Source organism: Etheostoma cragini, chromosome 5 (genome assembly GCF_013103735.1).
Source record: "Etheostoma cragini isolate CJK2018 chromosome 5, CSU_Ecrag_1.0, whole genome shotgun sequence".
In the NCBI taxonomy this organism is placed as follows: Eukaryota; Metazoa; Chordata; class Actinopteri; order Perciformes; family Percidae; genus Etheostoma; species Etheostoma cragini.
In genome coordinates this window covers 1,306,779-1,321,159 of record NC_048411.1, presented here as the reverse complement: position 1 = coordinate 1,321,159, position 14,381 = coordinate 1,306,779, and the positions used below count along the sequence as shown (strand labels likewise).

Here is a 14,381-nt window from a genome sequence, read left to right as displayed (position 1 = left end):
GTGAGTCTCTGACCTACAGGCCCTTCGCAGTGCGCCCAAACACGTCTTCATTTTAACGGTGTTTCATCTCTACAGAGACAAGAACACAGTGAATGATAGAACTTTAGGAGGTACACAGTGTCTTGACATTTGAGTCCACGTGATTGAGCAGGGCTGTGGGGGGGACACAGATGAATATTTCACAGCGCTGACTAAGTTATGACTTGCAGGCAGTGGAAAAGGTCATTGTGTAGGTGGAATTTAAAGGAGATGACCTCAGCGACAGGTTTCCATTGAGGTGGCCATCGTAGTTTACCAGCACAGCATACAGTAGGGCTGCACGATATGAGGAAAATATCAAATTGCGATTTATTTTTGGGGCATTTTAGGCACCGTGGCTCCGTCCAGCGCTTAGAAACGCCCAAGACAATTGTTATTAATCAAGAGGGACCACGATGGAAATAAGTCTTTGGGCTTTATTGTGTCATCCCTGACTATTGTTGTATTTTAATGTATGACACAGAGTACTGTTTCCATACTTTTATATTTAAATGCTCAAATAAAATCAATCAATGAAGCTTGCTGCTTGATTTTATTGTCTGTAGGTCACAGAATCTGGCATCCACTGTTGACCTTGCTCTAATTCCCTCTCTGTGATCATGTTTCTACATGTTTCTAAGACTCATAAGAAAAGAGTTTGAATATGTCATGGAATGTGTCATGAATCGTTAATACTGAGACTAGAACAGAAAAGCACGCCTATGATAAATATGAATTCAAATCCTAATCTCTGTCCCTTTTTTAAATGTGTGTGTCTAGGTGCCCCTGGTTGACGAAGGTGATCTCTCCCGCTGTGCCCCTCTACAATGGCCTGGTCTTCCTCTTCGTCTTGGCCAACTTCAGCATGGCAACCTTCATGGACCCTGGTGTTTACCCCCGAGGTTTGTATGCATGCCTGTCAGAGTGCAAATCAGTTTTAGATTGGTGACAGTAAATCATCCAATCAGCATCTCTTCAACAAGATGATGGTTATAAAAATAAAAAGTACTTACATGTGGCTCTTATTTGAAGCTGATGTACTTCTATGTGATTGTTGCTGTTCGGAGTTTGTACCTAATGCAACCTGATCTCCCAGAATTCCTTGAAATTAACACAGCCCCTCAACTCAAAATCTGTGGCAGTTTCACGGAATCGCAAAAAATTCTGTGATGGGCCCAAGGACGACTTTCCTGAATTAAACACGGCCTGTTAAGTTAAGGAAAAGGTTGTGGGGGGGCTTACGGTTCCGTGAAATGCGAGGAAAACGGGACGGACGGGTTTAGGAAAAGAAGAAAGTGACTTTAGGAAACATTACAAGTCGGGGAGGGACACATGGGATAGAACCAGCAGCTCCTGCAATATTTATTTTGACAGCTAAAAATAATAGTATCTGCCATAATGTATATGCACACACGTTTGAGTAATGGTTCCTCCCTGTTGAGTCGTCGTGTAGAGGGGACATCTTTAATAGCACCGTATTTTTCCGAGCAGCAAGGCTACCCGCCGTCTCAGGACTCTATTATCCGCTTTACAGCCCGTAACAGTCCCCCACTCGCAGCATCTCTCGGCTGCTTGGCCTGTCAAACCAGCCGCGCTGACTTATGCTCCTGATGGAGGCCTCTTGACCTTAGTGCAATGTCTGGGTTAAGATGATTACATTTATCCTCGGGATGTTTGTCATTTTCTTATAAATGATGGGTACCTGTCTCCCACCTGTCCATTAAGGGATAATAATCATTACGTTGTATAGAGAGCGGGTAATCTGGTTCCCCCAGAGGTGACGGTGGCCTTGCCTGGGATGTCTAGACTACTGAGGGAGGGGGAGCTCTTTGTGTTATATCTCAGAGGCAGCAGACCACCTGTAAAGTTTTATTACATAAAAAGAACTGACATAGCCGTTAAATGGCATCTGCTTAGAGAATCACTCCCGTCGCTTAGATTGTAAAAGTGAGAATGAAAGGTTGGTGTCTATTAAAGATTTTCACCCCATTAAGGTCATTGATGTATGGCGCGGACATTTATTATCATTTTCCCTTTGGGGGAAACTGCAAAATGAGGTAATGGACAGATGAGAGAGTTGAGATAATACGGCTGCACCGTAACAAGCATCTGGGTGCCATTGCAAATTGCAGGACTCAGTAAGTGACATTTTCAGTTTCCCTGCTGGTTAAAAGCTTTATTGACCTTATGCAGGATCCACGTAAGCAATTAAGTTTTCTTTTCATTTTCATAAGTGGAGCGGGTCTTTTGCTTGTCTATGGGGTCAACTTAAAGTAGGCTAGCACTGTTACCCGCTGTGGTGTGGAAATCCAGTGATTTTGTTGTTGTTTTGTTAATGTCTAATGACGAATACAATAAGTACCTTTCCCTGATGATACTTACAAACTTTTACTCAAGTAATATTTTCAATGCAGGACTTTATTATTTTTTACAGTGTGGTATTTTTTACTTTTAAGGATCTGAATACTTTCACCACTGGTCATTGTGCCGTTCCTCAGCAATAGCTGTTGTTCGTGTCAAGCTTCTCAGAACAAGACACTGAAAGCTCTACTGTGTCACCCTAGGCAACCGCTACAGTACATATTAGCAGTGTGTGGATGAATGCTCATTTTATTACTTATAGGTCAATGAGTTGATCCCCTTTAATATCCATCCATCCTGCCTAAGTGTCAGCACGCCCCTGCTCAGTGTGAGTTCATGTAGATACAGTTTACAGTCACAGGGAGGGAATAGAGGACCCACATGCAGAGACAAGGCAGGCAGGCATGGAGTTAATGATGAGGGTTTATTAACAAAAGCAGAATCTCCAAACCAACACAGGGAGGGAAAATGCAAAAAACAACACAAGGAAAAAAACAAGTCCCAAATCCAAAAAGTCCAAAGAGAAAGAGGGAAACAAAAACCAGGAACACAGAAAGTGGGAAAAACTCACCGCAGCAATAATAACCGCAGGGAAGAATCCAAATGCTGAGCACACCGACAGGAACACGCACACAAACAAACACACACAAGACACAACACACCATAACACAAGGATCTGACACGAGTCAACGGCAACACAGAGGTTATATGCAAGAGGGACCGAGCAAGCAGGGAACAGGTGATACAGTGGGTGAGTAACTAAACCAGACAAGACTAGACAGAAAAACAGACTATCGAAATAAAACAGGAAACAGAACATACAGACACTCATGGGACAAGCACAAGACAGGAAGTAGACAACGAGGAAGGACACATGGAATATAACAGAAAACAGGAAACCGAACAAATGCACAAAAATAACAGGTAACCATAAGACAGTCCCAAAACCAACAGAAACCATAACAGTTTAATAGGCATGGTGAGGGGGGGGGAGGGGCAGTAGCTCAGTTCTTAGGGAGTCAGGTTGGGAACCTGAGGGTCGCTGGTCAAGTCCCCCTTTCAGACCTAAGTAGTGTGGACTGGTAGCTGGAAAGATACCAGTTCACCTTCTAGGTACAGACCAAGGCTCCAACCCCCCCCCCCCCCCCCCCCCCCCCCACACACACACAGACAGACACACACACACACACACTCTCTCCATTAGTGCATGTATAGAACCTGAGCATGTGTGTAATAACAACAAAGTGTGAATTGTGATGTCCCCACAGGGGATCAATAAAGAGTATACATTAAAATTAAATTAATTAAAACATTAAACATTATGACTATTCTCCACCCAGGTATTTAGTATTTGCCCAACAAAAACAAACTAAAATTACTGGAAAGACAATTTGATAACTGACAAAAATGAAGCGGAAGTGAAGACTTATTGAAAATTCAAAAAACTATAAGAACCTTGGTCTCCACACACACACACACACATACACACACATACATAACGATGCTGTGGTGGGTAGTAACACATGCAGTAAATGTGTCCTGCTTGTAGATATGTCCTCAGAATGCTTCTTAAAATCAAAATGTACTCACTCTTCTGCGCTAAAAATAATAATTTTAATGTTAGGCAAGAACTGAGTCTAACTGAAGCAAACGGGATGTTATTTTTGAATTGCACATGTACATTGTATGAAATAGGCCACTGCTTTGTGCACGGAGCATTTGTAGAGAAGAAGCTGTCAGGGGAAAAACAAGCGGAACGGCTGTTTGATTCTGTTGGGGGGGGGGCAGGCGGTTTACCTTTAAAATCTATTTAAAGACACTTGACAGCCATAATAACAGAGCCATCTCGGCTTATGGAACTGGTTCTTTCTCTGCTCTGGCTTTTGTTTCTCGTGTGTGTGTGTGTGTGTGTGTGTGTGTGTGTGTGTGTGTGTGTGGTTGTGGTTGGAGCTCCGTGTAGATGCTTTGAAAGTGTTCTTTGATCAGCTGAAGATATTTTATTTTCCACTGCAGCGCACCATGTGCAAAGCTTCTCATTAACTGTTCGATTGGCTGCAGAGTCGCACCAAGGCTGGGGGGGGGCAGTTCCAGTTTTATACTCTACTTTACAGATTATGCGTGCAGTTACATGGCTTTAATTCCCATTAAATTATTTTTTTTGAAAAACTTCCATTTTGATCATTTCTAAAACCACTTCTGTTATACATGAGTCCGTGTTTTTTATTTCCTTTTTTTTACTTAAAGATTAATTTTTGGGCATTTTCAGCCTTTGGTTTTTACAGGACAGCTGAAGATGTGAAAGGGAAGGGGGGGGGGGGGGGGGGGGGGGGGGGGGGGGGGGGGGGATGACATGCAGCAAAGGGCAACAGGTCAGAGTCGAACCCGGGTCCGCTGCGTTGAGGAGTACACCTCTATATATGGGCGCCCGCTCTACCAACTGAGCCACCCGGGCGCCCCACAGTGTGCTTGTTAATCAGTCTAAATGCTGAAAGCAGAATGAATAGATCACGTCTATAAAAATGAGCATTTCTCTCAGTGTTCGCTCTCTCTGCAGACAGCTACCAGCGGGGGGGGGCTTCGTTTAAGGTGCTCCCCTGGTGTCCCTGTCAAATGGAATCGTAAATCAAAACCACGCTCTGTTTGCTATTCTCACACTATACCAGATACACAACTGCCTTGTTAATGTGTCTCCGTGTGTGTGTCTCCGTGTGTGTGTTGCCCCACAGCGGACGAGGACGAGGACAAGGACGATGATTTCCGAGCGCCGCTCTACAAGAATGTGGAGATCAAGGGCATTCAGGTCCGGATGAAGTGGTGCGCCACCTGTCACTTCTACAGGCCGCCTCGCTGCTCGCACTGCAGCGTCTGTGACAACTGTGTGGAGGTGTGTGTGTGTGTGTGTGTGTGAATACTAATATGCAAACAGAGAGGTTGTATGTTTAGTATACACACTGAAATGTCTGACACTGTGCTAGCATTTGACATGTTTGATGTCAGAAATCTGATTCACGTTGTATGTACAGGGTACATGCTGTATGTTTGTAGCTTTAATCCATTCAGAAGGCTTCTCTATCCTGCCAAGTATTCAAATCTGAAACAAATGCTGAATATATATATATATATATATATATATATATATATATATATAACTTCTAAATATCTGTGGTTTTTGGCAAAAGAAGAAAACCTCATTAAAATCATAATTACCGGCGTAAATATCGGCTTTCGGCAGCTTCAACCATAAATTACTGTTGTAAGTATTAGCTCTCAAATTCTCACTTTGGCTTTACAAAGCACACACACACACACACACACACACACACACACACACACACGGTGCAGAATGAATTCCTCCTCCTTGTTTCCTTTTATAAAAGCTGAGTTTTACTTTTGAGTGTTTTTGGAACCTAGATAAGAATTTAATGAGGATGTAGATTATTTTGTGCACTTTGACTGATGAAAGTAGGGCGGCCAGAGAACCTCTTCAGCCACCCTTAATCAGTAGGTCGGATTGGATAGTTATTGGAGCTAAAGTTCCATATTGAGCCCATTTTCAGCTTCATACTTGTGTTTTGGGTTTCTACTAGAACATGTATGACTGTAACTGCACTGTGGTTGCACTTTCAGATATATATACAGTATATATATACATAAAGTATATGAGTTGTACAACCGTAAAGACATACTGGCGGCTCTTTTTAGGGCACAGGTGCTTCAGGTGTAGAGGTGTAACTCGCTGTCTCTCTTCCCCCCCCCCAGGACTTTGACCACCACTGTCCCTGGGTGAACAACTGCATTGGTCGGAGGAACTACCGCTACTTCTTCCTCTTCTTGCTGTCGTTGAGCATCCACATGGTGGGAGTTTTCTCCTTCGGCCTCATCTTCGTCCTCCACCACCGAGACCGACTGGCAGCCCTGCACACCACCGTCACGTATCCTCTCACGGCTACGCCTGCTCTTTCTTTTAACTACACATTTAATCTTGTTTACTTGTTTAGTCATTTTTTACAGCTGTAAGTGAGTCATTTTTCATGAACAAAAAAAAAACAATTCACTGATGTGAATATTTTCTTCACTTGTCTACAACAGGCAACTGAATATCTTTCAGTTAAGGACAAAATGAGACGTTAGAGGACGTCATCTTGGGCTTTGGAAAAGTGATAGAAAAGTTTTCTGGCATTTTCCAAAACAACTAATTGCCTAATGGAGAAAACAATCCACAGATTCTTTGCCTATTAATGTAATCATTAGCTGCAGCCCTCTTTTATTTAGCTGAGTAATGTGTCTTGAGTGGTTACGTCTGCCTGGAGGAGGGAGTGGAGGTCCTGTACTGATGTTGGTGATCTTTGACGCTCGGGTCCAGTCTGGTGGTGATGTGTGTAGCCGGCCTGTTCTTTATTCCAGTCATGGGACTCACGGGTTTCCATATGGTGCTTGTTGCTCGGGGGCGAACCACCAATGAACAGGTGAGGGCAGGAGCTGCTGACGGGCTTGTTCTGACCGAACCACATGGGGGGAGTTTGGGGGGGGCAAAAAAAAAGAATTGTAGCCGCTAAGACCTGGTCTAGCACTCGTGGAACAGCAAATGTATATAGGTCTACGTACATGACATTTAGGCTGCCTTTATTATATACAGTATATATAACGTTGGCACGGCAACAATCCCAGATTAGTGTAACAGTAATTTTAGTTTTTTGCATCCTGCATATGCGTCAACAGTGGAAAGCTACTAGTCAATGAAAAAAATGTTTTTATTAAATATGATATAAGATGTATTTCCTACCAACATTTGGTTGTTTTGTGTTATTTTAAATATTTCTCAAATCTCTGTAATTATTCCATTCATTTATAAACCGTTTCCGTCAGGAATTATATCCTCTTTGAAAGGATCAGCAGATAAATCCAATAAGATATGGGGACCGTTCTTAGATTATTTTAGAGACACGCTTCATATTTTCTTTATTTATGTTTACATTTGTGGATGTGTATGGAAGTACCATAATGTATGAGGCAGTAGTATCACCCATACTGCACTGATGTTTCTGTAGACAGCAGTCACTCCCTTCCCCTTTTTGGTGCTACTTGTATATTTGTCTTTTTTCTGATAATTATCCTTTTTTATTGTATCAGTGTTTGTTAGTGGTGTCAGTATGTCTCTTTGAAATGAACACCCTGTCATGTCCATGTTGAACTGCAGTAATAATAATGATCCCCACCTGGATATGTGTGAACAACACAGATATCCCCACACCCAGTGATCCCGTGGTGCTTCAACCAAATGAATCCCCGTCTTTGTGTCCGAGCCCTGGACCCCACGTGTGCCCCGTGGCCTTCCTTTGCTGCTGACTCCTAACAAGGTGTTGTGTTCCTCAGGTGACGGGCAAGTTTCGTGGAGGAGTAAATCCCTTCACCAGGGGTTGCTGTGGCAACGTGGAGTATGTCTTATGTAGTCCTCTGGCACCTAGGTAAGAGGCTTTTTCCACTGCATGTGTGTGTGGGTATACAGTAGATGCGTATCAGGTTGTTTTTTCTATCAGTAGCCTACACATTTGAATAGTGCTGTATTGATGTACTTGAGAGAAGATGTTTGTGTATGGTTATGCATATCAAGGTTCTTCATCTGTCATGTGCACAACGATAACAGAAGTAGTCGTTGGCCTCATGCACCTCCAACCACGCTCATTAAATAACTCAAAAAAACACAAAAATAGGAAGTAAAAACTGAATCTGAGACAAAAAAAAAGGTTTTATTTTGTCTTAAAAATGTGATTTATTTATTTAATTTTTAGATTATTTGTTAGGCTATTTAGGCCTTTATTTGATAGGACAGCTGAAGACAGGAAAGGGGGGAGACAAAGGGGGGTGACGTGCAGCAAAGGGCCGCTGCGGTAAGGACTGAGCCTCAGTACGTGGGGCGCACGCTCAACCAGGTGAGCTCCCAGGGCGCCCCAAATAACAAATCTCACATCAAAACAATTTAATAAATCTCTTCAAATAAATATCCAAGGAACAAATCATCTGAAGTCAAACAAGTGAAATCAAAAGAACATAAAGCCGTAGACCGATTTACAATGTATCCTTACATTTATAATAATAAATGAGTTTGTGTAGACAGTATTGCGATGACTAAGGCTGAATGTAACAAGGAATATAGTGATGTATACATAATGATATAATATATTTTATGTTTTCATAATATGTTTTAATACATGTCACAGGTTCAAACATTTTTTGAGTAAAATACATACTACATATGCATGTGTACTGGGGTTATGTAACCATCCAAGCCATAGAAAAACACTTGAATTAATAACACACACATACCGTGTGTTTGTTAATGTGTGTGTGTGTGTGTGTTAATGTGCGTGCGCTCCGAGGTGGTTGGGGAGGTGTGTATTGCCTGAAAGCAGCCAGCACCCTGGGGGGAGGCAGATGGCTGAGAGAATTGAATCACTCTGAATGACAACAGTTAACGGGAAACAGAGCTAGTCAACACGCAGCACCGCTAAAAGCCCCAACACCAGATTTACAACCTATAGGGATGAGTTCCATTCCATGAAAATCAACAGTGGGACTGCAGAGAGAAAACATCAGGTGGGGGGGGCTGTGTTAAAAGCAGCTGCTGTTAACTTGTTGCATAGTGCCTATTGAAGGGTTTTGATTTACTGAACTGTTGACTCAAAGCATGTAGGAACAGGCTGTTAAGTCCCATCCATTTAGCAGCATTGGTTTTTGTTTTTTTTATGTAGGGGTTGGGGAAAAAAACCTGTAAGACATTTTCTGTGAGCATATTGTGTTTGAAACATCTGTTTTAAACTTTGTAACGAGCCAAATAAGATCGCTCAGAGGGATTGTCTAATTTCAACTGTGTCCTCTGCACTGTTTATCTCAGGAAGGCCAACATGGGTTGATAGTGGAGTATAAGGCTCAGTATATCAAGATGGAGAGGAGTACTGAAATAACATTAGTAATGTTAGCTGTTATGATATACATTTTCATAGTTTTATTTATGCATGTACATACATAAATCAGGTCATAAATCTATATATTTATTCAGAAATAATTTATTGATTCTGTATTGAGCTCCAAATAGTACAGATCCCTGTTGGAAGAGTTCAGGTCTCACTTTCTGCACATTTCTTGTCTAGAAGTAAAGATTAGGTTAGGGGTGCAGTGTGACGAGAATAACAAGAGCTTTCTGAAACATGAATTCAGTTTGGAGCAAATGTTTTCTCTACTGTGCAGCAGTCAAGAAGACAAAGCTAGTTCAATTCAATTCAATTTATTTGAGTGCCCCCCTCCTTTGCATGTGTGGTGTATACTTTGATGTGAAGTACTGTAGTAGTACATTGTGTGCTGGTTGGCCTGTGTTACAGAGTTTGACAAGCTATACAAACAAATTATGAATTGGGAAATTACTGCAGGGATAAATAATCTGTGTTTCCATGTCTGCTGTCCTTGTTTTTTTATGCACAGGTACACGTTGGACCCCAGGAAAAAGCCCAGTGTCAAAATTCAGCCCCCATTCATCAGACCGGACATGTCGGAGAGGCAAATCACCATCATGATCAGCGACAACGGCATCCACAGCACCATCATCAGCTCCAAGGTGCGTGCTTCTACAGTTGCTACAAAGCTTTTTTACCCTGTTATTTCCAACTTCATTCATTAACACAGCAGACACAAGGATACAGCAGCTCACTGGAGTCAGATAGATTTCCTTTATCTGAAGCTTCATTAAACACTTGACGTCAATGCCGAGTGACTCAATCCTTTCCAATGTAAATGATTTAGAGGCCATAGCCGTTGGTTTCACTTCATGCTATTTATTTTGAAAATCAACTGACTGATAATTGAAATAGTTTGTAGGTTATTCATGGTCCTTTAAGGAGGCGTGGCAGATTTTGTCCCTGTTAAATACATAATCTCATCAGCTTCAAGCACAACGAGGGCCTCCAGTGAAAAAAGCGCCCTAATCCCTTTAGATTCTATTTTCTGATGTTTGGGTTTGTCACTGACTGCTTTTCTTCGAGCTGAGAAATCCAGTGAGTGAAATAGAAATGGCCTCTGACATAAAGGGGATCTTCAACAATTTTACAAATCAAAGACTGTTAACAGGTCTCGGGGAGCGCTACTGCATAATGTCAAAAAGATGTAGAAATCCTTAAGTGGTTCCGGAGGGAGCTGCATGACGTCTGAGGGCGCCCGGAGCGCTCACCTGGTAGAGCGGGCGCCCATAGATGGAGGTTTGCTCCTCATGCAGTGGCCGCGGGTTCGACTCCGACCTGCGCCCCTTTGATGCATGGCATTCCCCCCCTCCTCCTCACATTTCAAGTCTAAGCTGTCCTATTGAAATAATGGCCTAACATACCTGAAAAATGATCTTTAAAAAAAATAATAATTTCCTCATTAACTTAAGGCTACATAAAAAGTGTAACATTTTTTTTGAAAAAGTAAAAAAAGTTAGAAAGCAGCGAGCTTACCAGACCTTTCTGGCCCACTCCTCGAACTTGGCTTGAGGCAAGTGGCCTGAGGCTACGTTAGCTGCTACTAGCATAACACACCCAAATCCCTGAATTAACTGTCGGCAGTTGCATTGTGGATCATGTAGGCGTCAGATTTTGGCAAGGAAGAAGACTGTGAATAAAAAACATTGCTGTTTCGGCTGCATGGATTTTAGTTTTACACTGTGCGTAATGCTAAACAAGTTCAATACTTCTTTTTTACACATTAATGAACTATTGAGAAAAAAAACTTAATCCTACACTAAGATCATTTCATCATTTCCACTCCATTACCCACAAAAGAAAAAAGAAAAGTAGAGCATCTGCCCAGTGCAGCTTAGCTACCCTACCGCCGTCTGTGAGAATTGTTGGTGCATCCCTAGCTAGAACACATGCTCTTCTCTATTTCGTCTGCTGTCCCCCCCCCCCCCCCCCCCCCCACCTGTTCTGGATGCTTGTAACACCCGGCCCCCCTCCCTGCAGTCCAAAAGCAGCCTGGACGGCCTGGACGAGAAAGACACCCAGCCGCCGCTGCCCCCCAAGGCTGACAGGTACAACCAGCTGAAGAGCCAGATGGCATCCAGCGAAGGTAAGAAACATGGGGACAAGTCTCCCTCTCTCTGCTGTCAGCCATCATCAATCCCATTTCTGTGTTTCCTACGGGGGGGGGGGGGGTGTCAAACAGCAATTACCCAAACTCCACTCTGTACATCACCAGTGTCCCAGTGTGTGACTTGCCTGTAGTTGAGCGTGAGAAAGGTCTGTCCCAGTGGTGGTCGTGGCCTGTTTTTTAGAGAATAGGCGTGATTTGTAGTGAGGGGGCGAGCCCTGTTCAGTGATCAGCATCCGATTTGGAAATAGGAAGTACAATTGGGAGATTTACGAGTGAATCATTGCAAAACAAAAGAAAAAGCTTTTTTTGTGGTGGCGTGTAGCAATGGAGCTCTGACACATGGAGGGACCGGGGGGGAATATGGTCTAGGATCAGGACTAAGCAAAAACATTGACTCCCTTTGGAAGCCATCTGTGTACATTAGGATCTGTGACATATTCTATTGTGGTGGTGGGTTTACAGCTAGGGGTGTTAATGGGAATGTGTTCTCTATACTGTTGCATTCAATAGTATGAAGTGTCAATGATAGTGTTAACATACAACAGCAGGTTCTCTCTGGAGCATCTGGTGCATTATAGCAGGGAGGGAAAGCGCTCTGCTCTCCCATGGAGCACTATCACCGCCTGGTGGAACGGCGGAGTACTGCAGTCGGTCAGAATGGATTGGCTCCTTTTTTTTTTTTCAAGCAAATTAGAATTTGTGGAAGAGTTAATTGCATGTCCATTAAAGACACATACAGAGGTCCATGCTTTGCTCAAGGATAAGGTAAATCAGTCACCTGTTTGATGCAGGCCTCCAACATGTTGTCACAGAACAGGGTCTGACCGTGTGACTGCCCAGCCACTCCCGTGTATGATCACTGTGTAGGAATGGTGATAGTGTGTGTGTTTCAAGATATCAATCAAAGCTTGTATTATTGTGTGGTTTCTATTACCTGCACATGTTAACTCTGGTCTTCTTTCTGTGTGTGATGTAGATAGTTCTCTTCCTGGTAAGACCCACCCTTCCACCCCAGCCATGTACAAATACAGACCGTCGTTTGGCACCATACCTAAAGTCCACTACCACACAGCTGGAGAGAAGGTACTGTAAGACATGATTTGTTTGGCACTTATGTTTGAGGTACTGTACATACTTAATGTAGTATCATTATTATGGTGTTATGATTAGTAGCACCGCCCTACTTGCCACGGGTTTATTACGGTAGATGCTAAATCAGATCTGCTAGACTGGTTGACGTGGTTAGGGTTAGGCACGAGGAGTGGGCTAAGTTAGGCTAAGAATACCAGGGTAAGCCAATCAGAGGCAGAATAAGGCGGGCCGTGAGGCACGTCGGTCAAAGTCGACCCGTCTAGTGGATCTGATCTAGCATCTACTGTTTATGGCATGTTTCAAAAGTGGTGGGGGTGAAGGAAAAGGACTTCATTCCCATTTCCACTAAGATTTGACGTTCTGCTGTTTGCTCCTCAGATCGTCATGTCAGATGAGCGGAAGACCTCGGCCATCTTGGAAGAGGGTGTCCGTGGTCATGACTACCGCTCTGAGCCGAACCTGGACCTGCCTGAGTACACCAACGCGCCCCTCCACCGCACCTTCCAGTCCTCTCCCCTTCAGCTGGACTCTGACCCCCACCTCTCTGACTCCCGCTCCCTCAGCCTGAAGCAGGGGCACCGCCGGCCGGAGAAGGGCCAGCTCTCAGCCCTGCAGCCGCAGACCGTCACCTCCACCCCGTACAAGAGCGTCTTCTCGCCCAACACACTCTCCAACCGTAATGGCAGCTTGTCTTATGACAGCCTGCTGAATCCCAGCATCTCCCCAGCCGCTGCCAGTGAGTGCATGGCCCACCGTGGCATGCCCTCCGTGGGGTTCCACTCGCCCTACCTGCCCACCAAAATGTGCCACGTCCGAGAACCTGAAATGCAGAGGCACCAGGTCCCCACCACCTTCAGCCCAGTGATGCCACCCAGTGGGGTGGGCAGGCAGTCCCCTCACCTAAAGGACAGGGACCCATCCCCGGTACGCTACGACAACCTCTCCCAGACCATCATGGCCTCCATCCAGGAGCGAAAGGAGATGGAGGAGAGGGAGAAACGGCAGATAGTGCATGGGCGCTCCCAGACCCATAGCTATGCTCAGGACTCTGGCGTGCTTGATGGGGGCTACGGCCTACCCCCCAATGCTTGTTACCCAGATGGGTCTCGAGGCCCCGGCTCCAGAGGCCCAACGCCCCCGGCCTATGGAGGCTCCAGGGACAACCTCATGGGGGTCGGGCTGGTTAGCTACGGGCAACGAACCCCTGTGTTGCGTCATACCGGCTCCACGCTGGGTCGTGCCCCTAGGACTTCATCCACCTCCCTGCACACAGACCACAGTAGCAGCAACAGCAGCCAGAGCAGGGCCACTTGCCCAGAGGGCCTCTATCGTTCCCCGGCCCACCAGCCCCACTCCCCTGCCATGCCCCGATCCCCCTCCTACTCCCACCAGAAACTCTCCTTCATCAGTGCTCTTGAGAGGACAGACATGCCTCGTCTAGGGGGCCCAAGGTATGAATCCTAACGCTCCCCCTGAGGGAATGCATGCATTATACTGAGCCAGTGGGGACTGCTGGGCATTGAATGTGTTCCCAATGGAGACCCTGCTCCTTCTGCTGGGCACAGCAGACATTCATGGGCACTAGCGTACTAGTCCTAACTGAGGCAACGTGTAGCATTTGTATATGGTATTTGTCCAACTGTCATGTCCATTTCTTCATGTTAAGTACTGTCTGGTGTAAATTCTTACATGTTTTGTTCTAAATGTTTGCTTTTCTAGAAAATATCCGTTTTTGTATTGTTTGATGAATGAATAAAGTTGTGCAACTCCTCATTTCTTTTGCATGCTTTTCG

General features: G+C 44.4%; 1 protein-coding gene across 2 annotated transcripts in view; it reads left to right on the top strand.

Annotated features, from left to right (window-relative positions):
• Positions 1–14,381, top strand: part of zdhhc8b (zinc finger DHHC-type palmitoyltransferase 8b) — an 83,523-nt gene that overhangs the window by 49,748 nt on the left and 19,394 nt on the right. Inside the window, exons 2-10 of one of the 2 annotated variants that reach the window (XM_034872852.1) lie at positions 799–920; positions 5,106–5,263; positions 6,139–6,311; positions 6,743–6,845; positions 7,753–7,844; positions 9,856–9,988; positions 11,367–11,472; positions 12,473–12,579; positions 12,967–13,585. In XM_034872852.1, the coding sequence (XP_034728743.1) occupies positions 799–920; positions 5,106–5,263; positions 6,139–6,311; positions 6,743–6,845; positions 7,753–7,844; positions 9,856–9,988; positions 11,367–11,472; positions 12,473–12,579; positions 12,967–13,585 (1,613 nt within the window). Of the gene's footprint in view, positions 1–798; positions 921–5,105; positions 5,264–6,138; positions 6,312–6,742; positions 6,846–7,752; positions 7,845–9,855; positions 9,989–11,366; positions 11,473–12,472; positions 12,580–12,966; positions 14,040–14,381 lie in introns of both variants that reach the window. The other variant, XM_034872851.1, reaches the window with a different exon arrangement.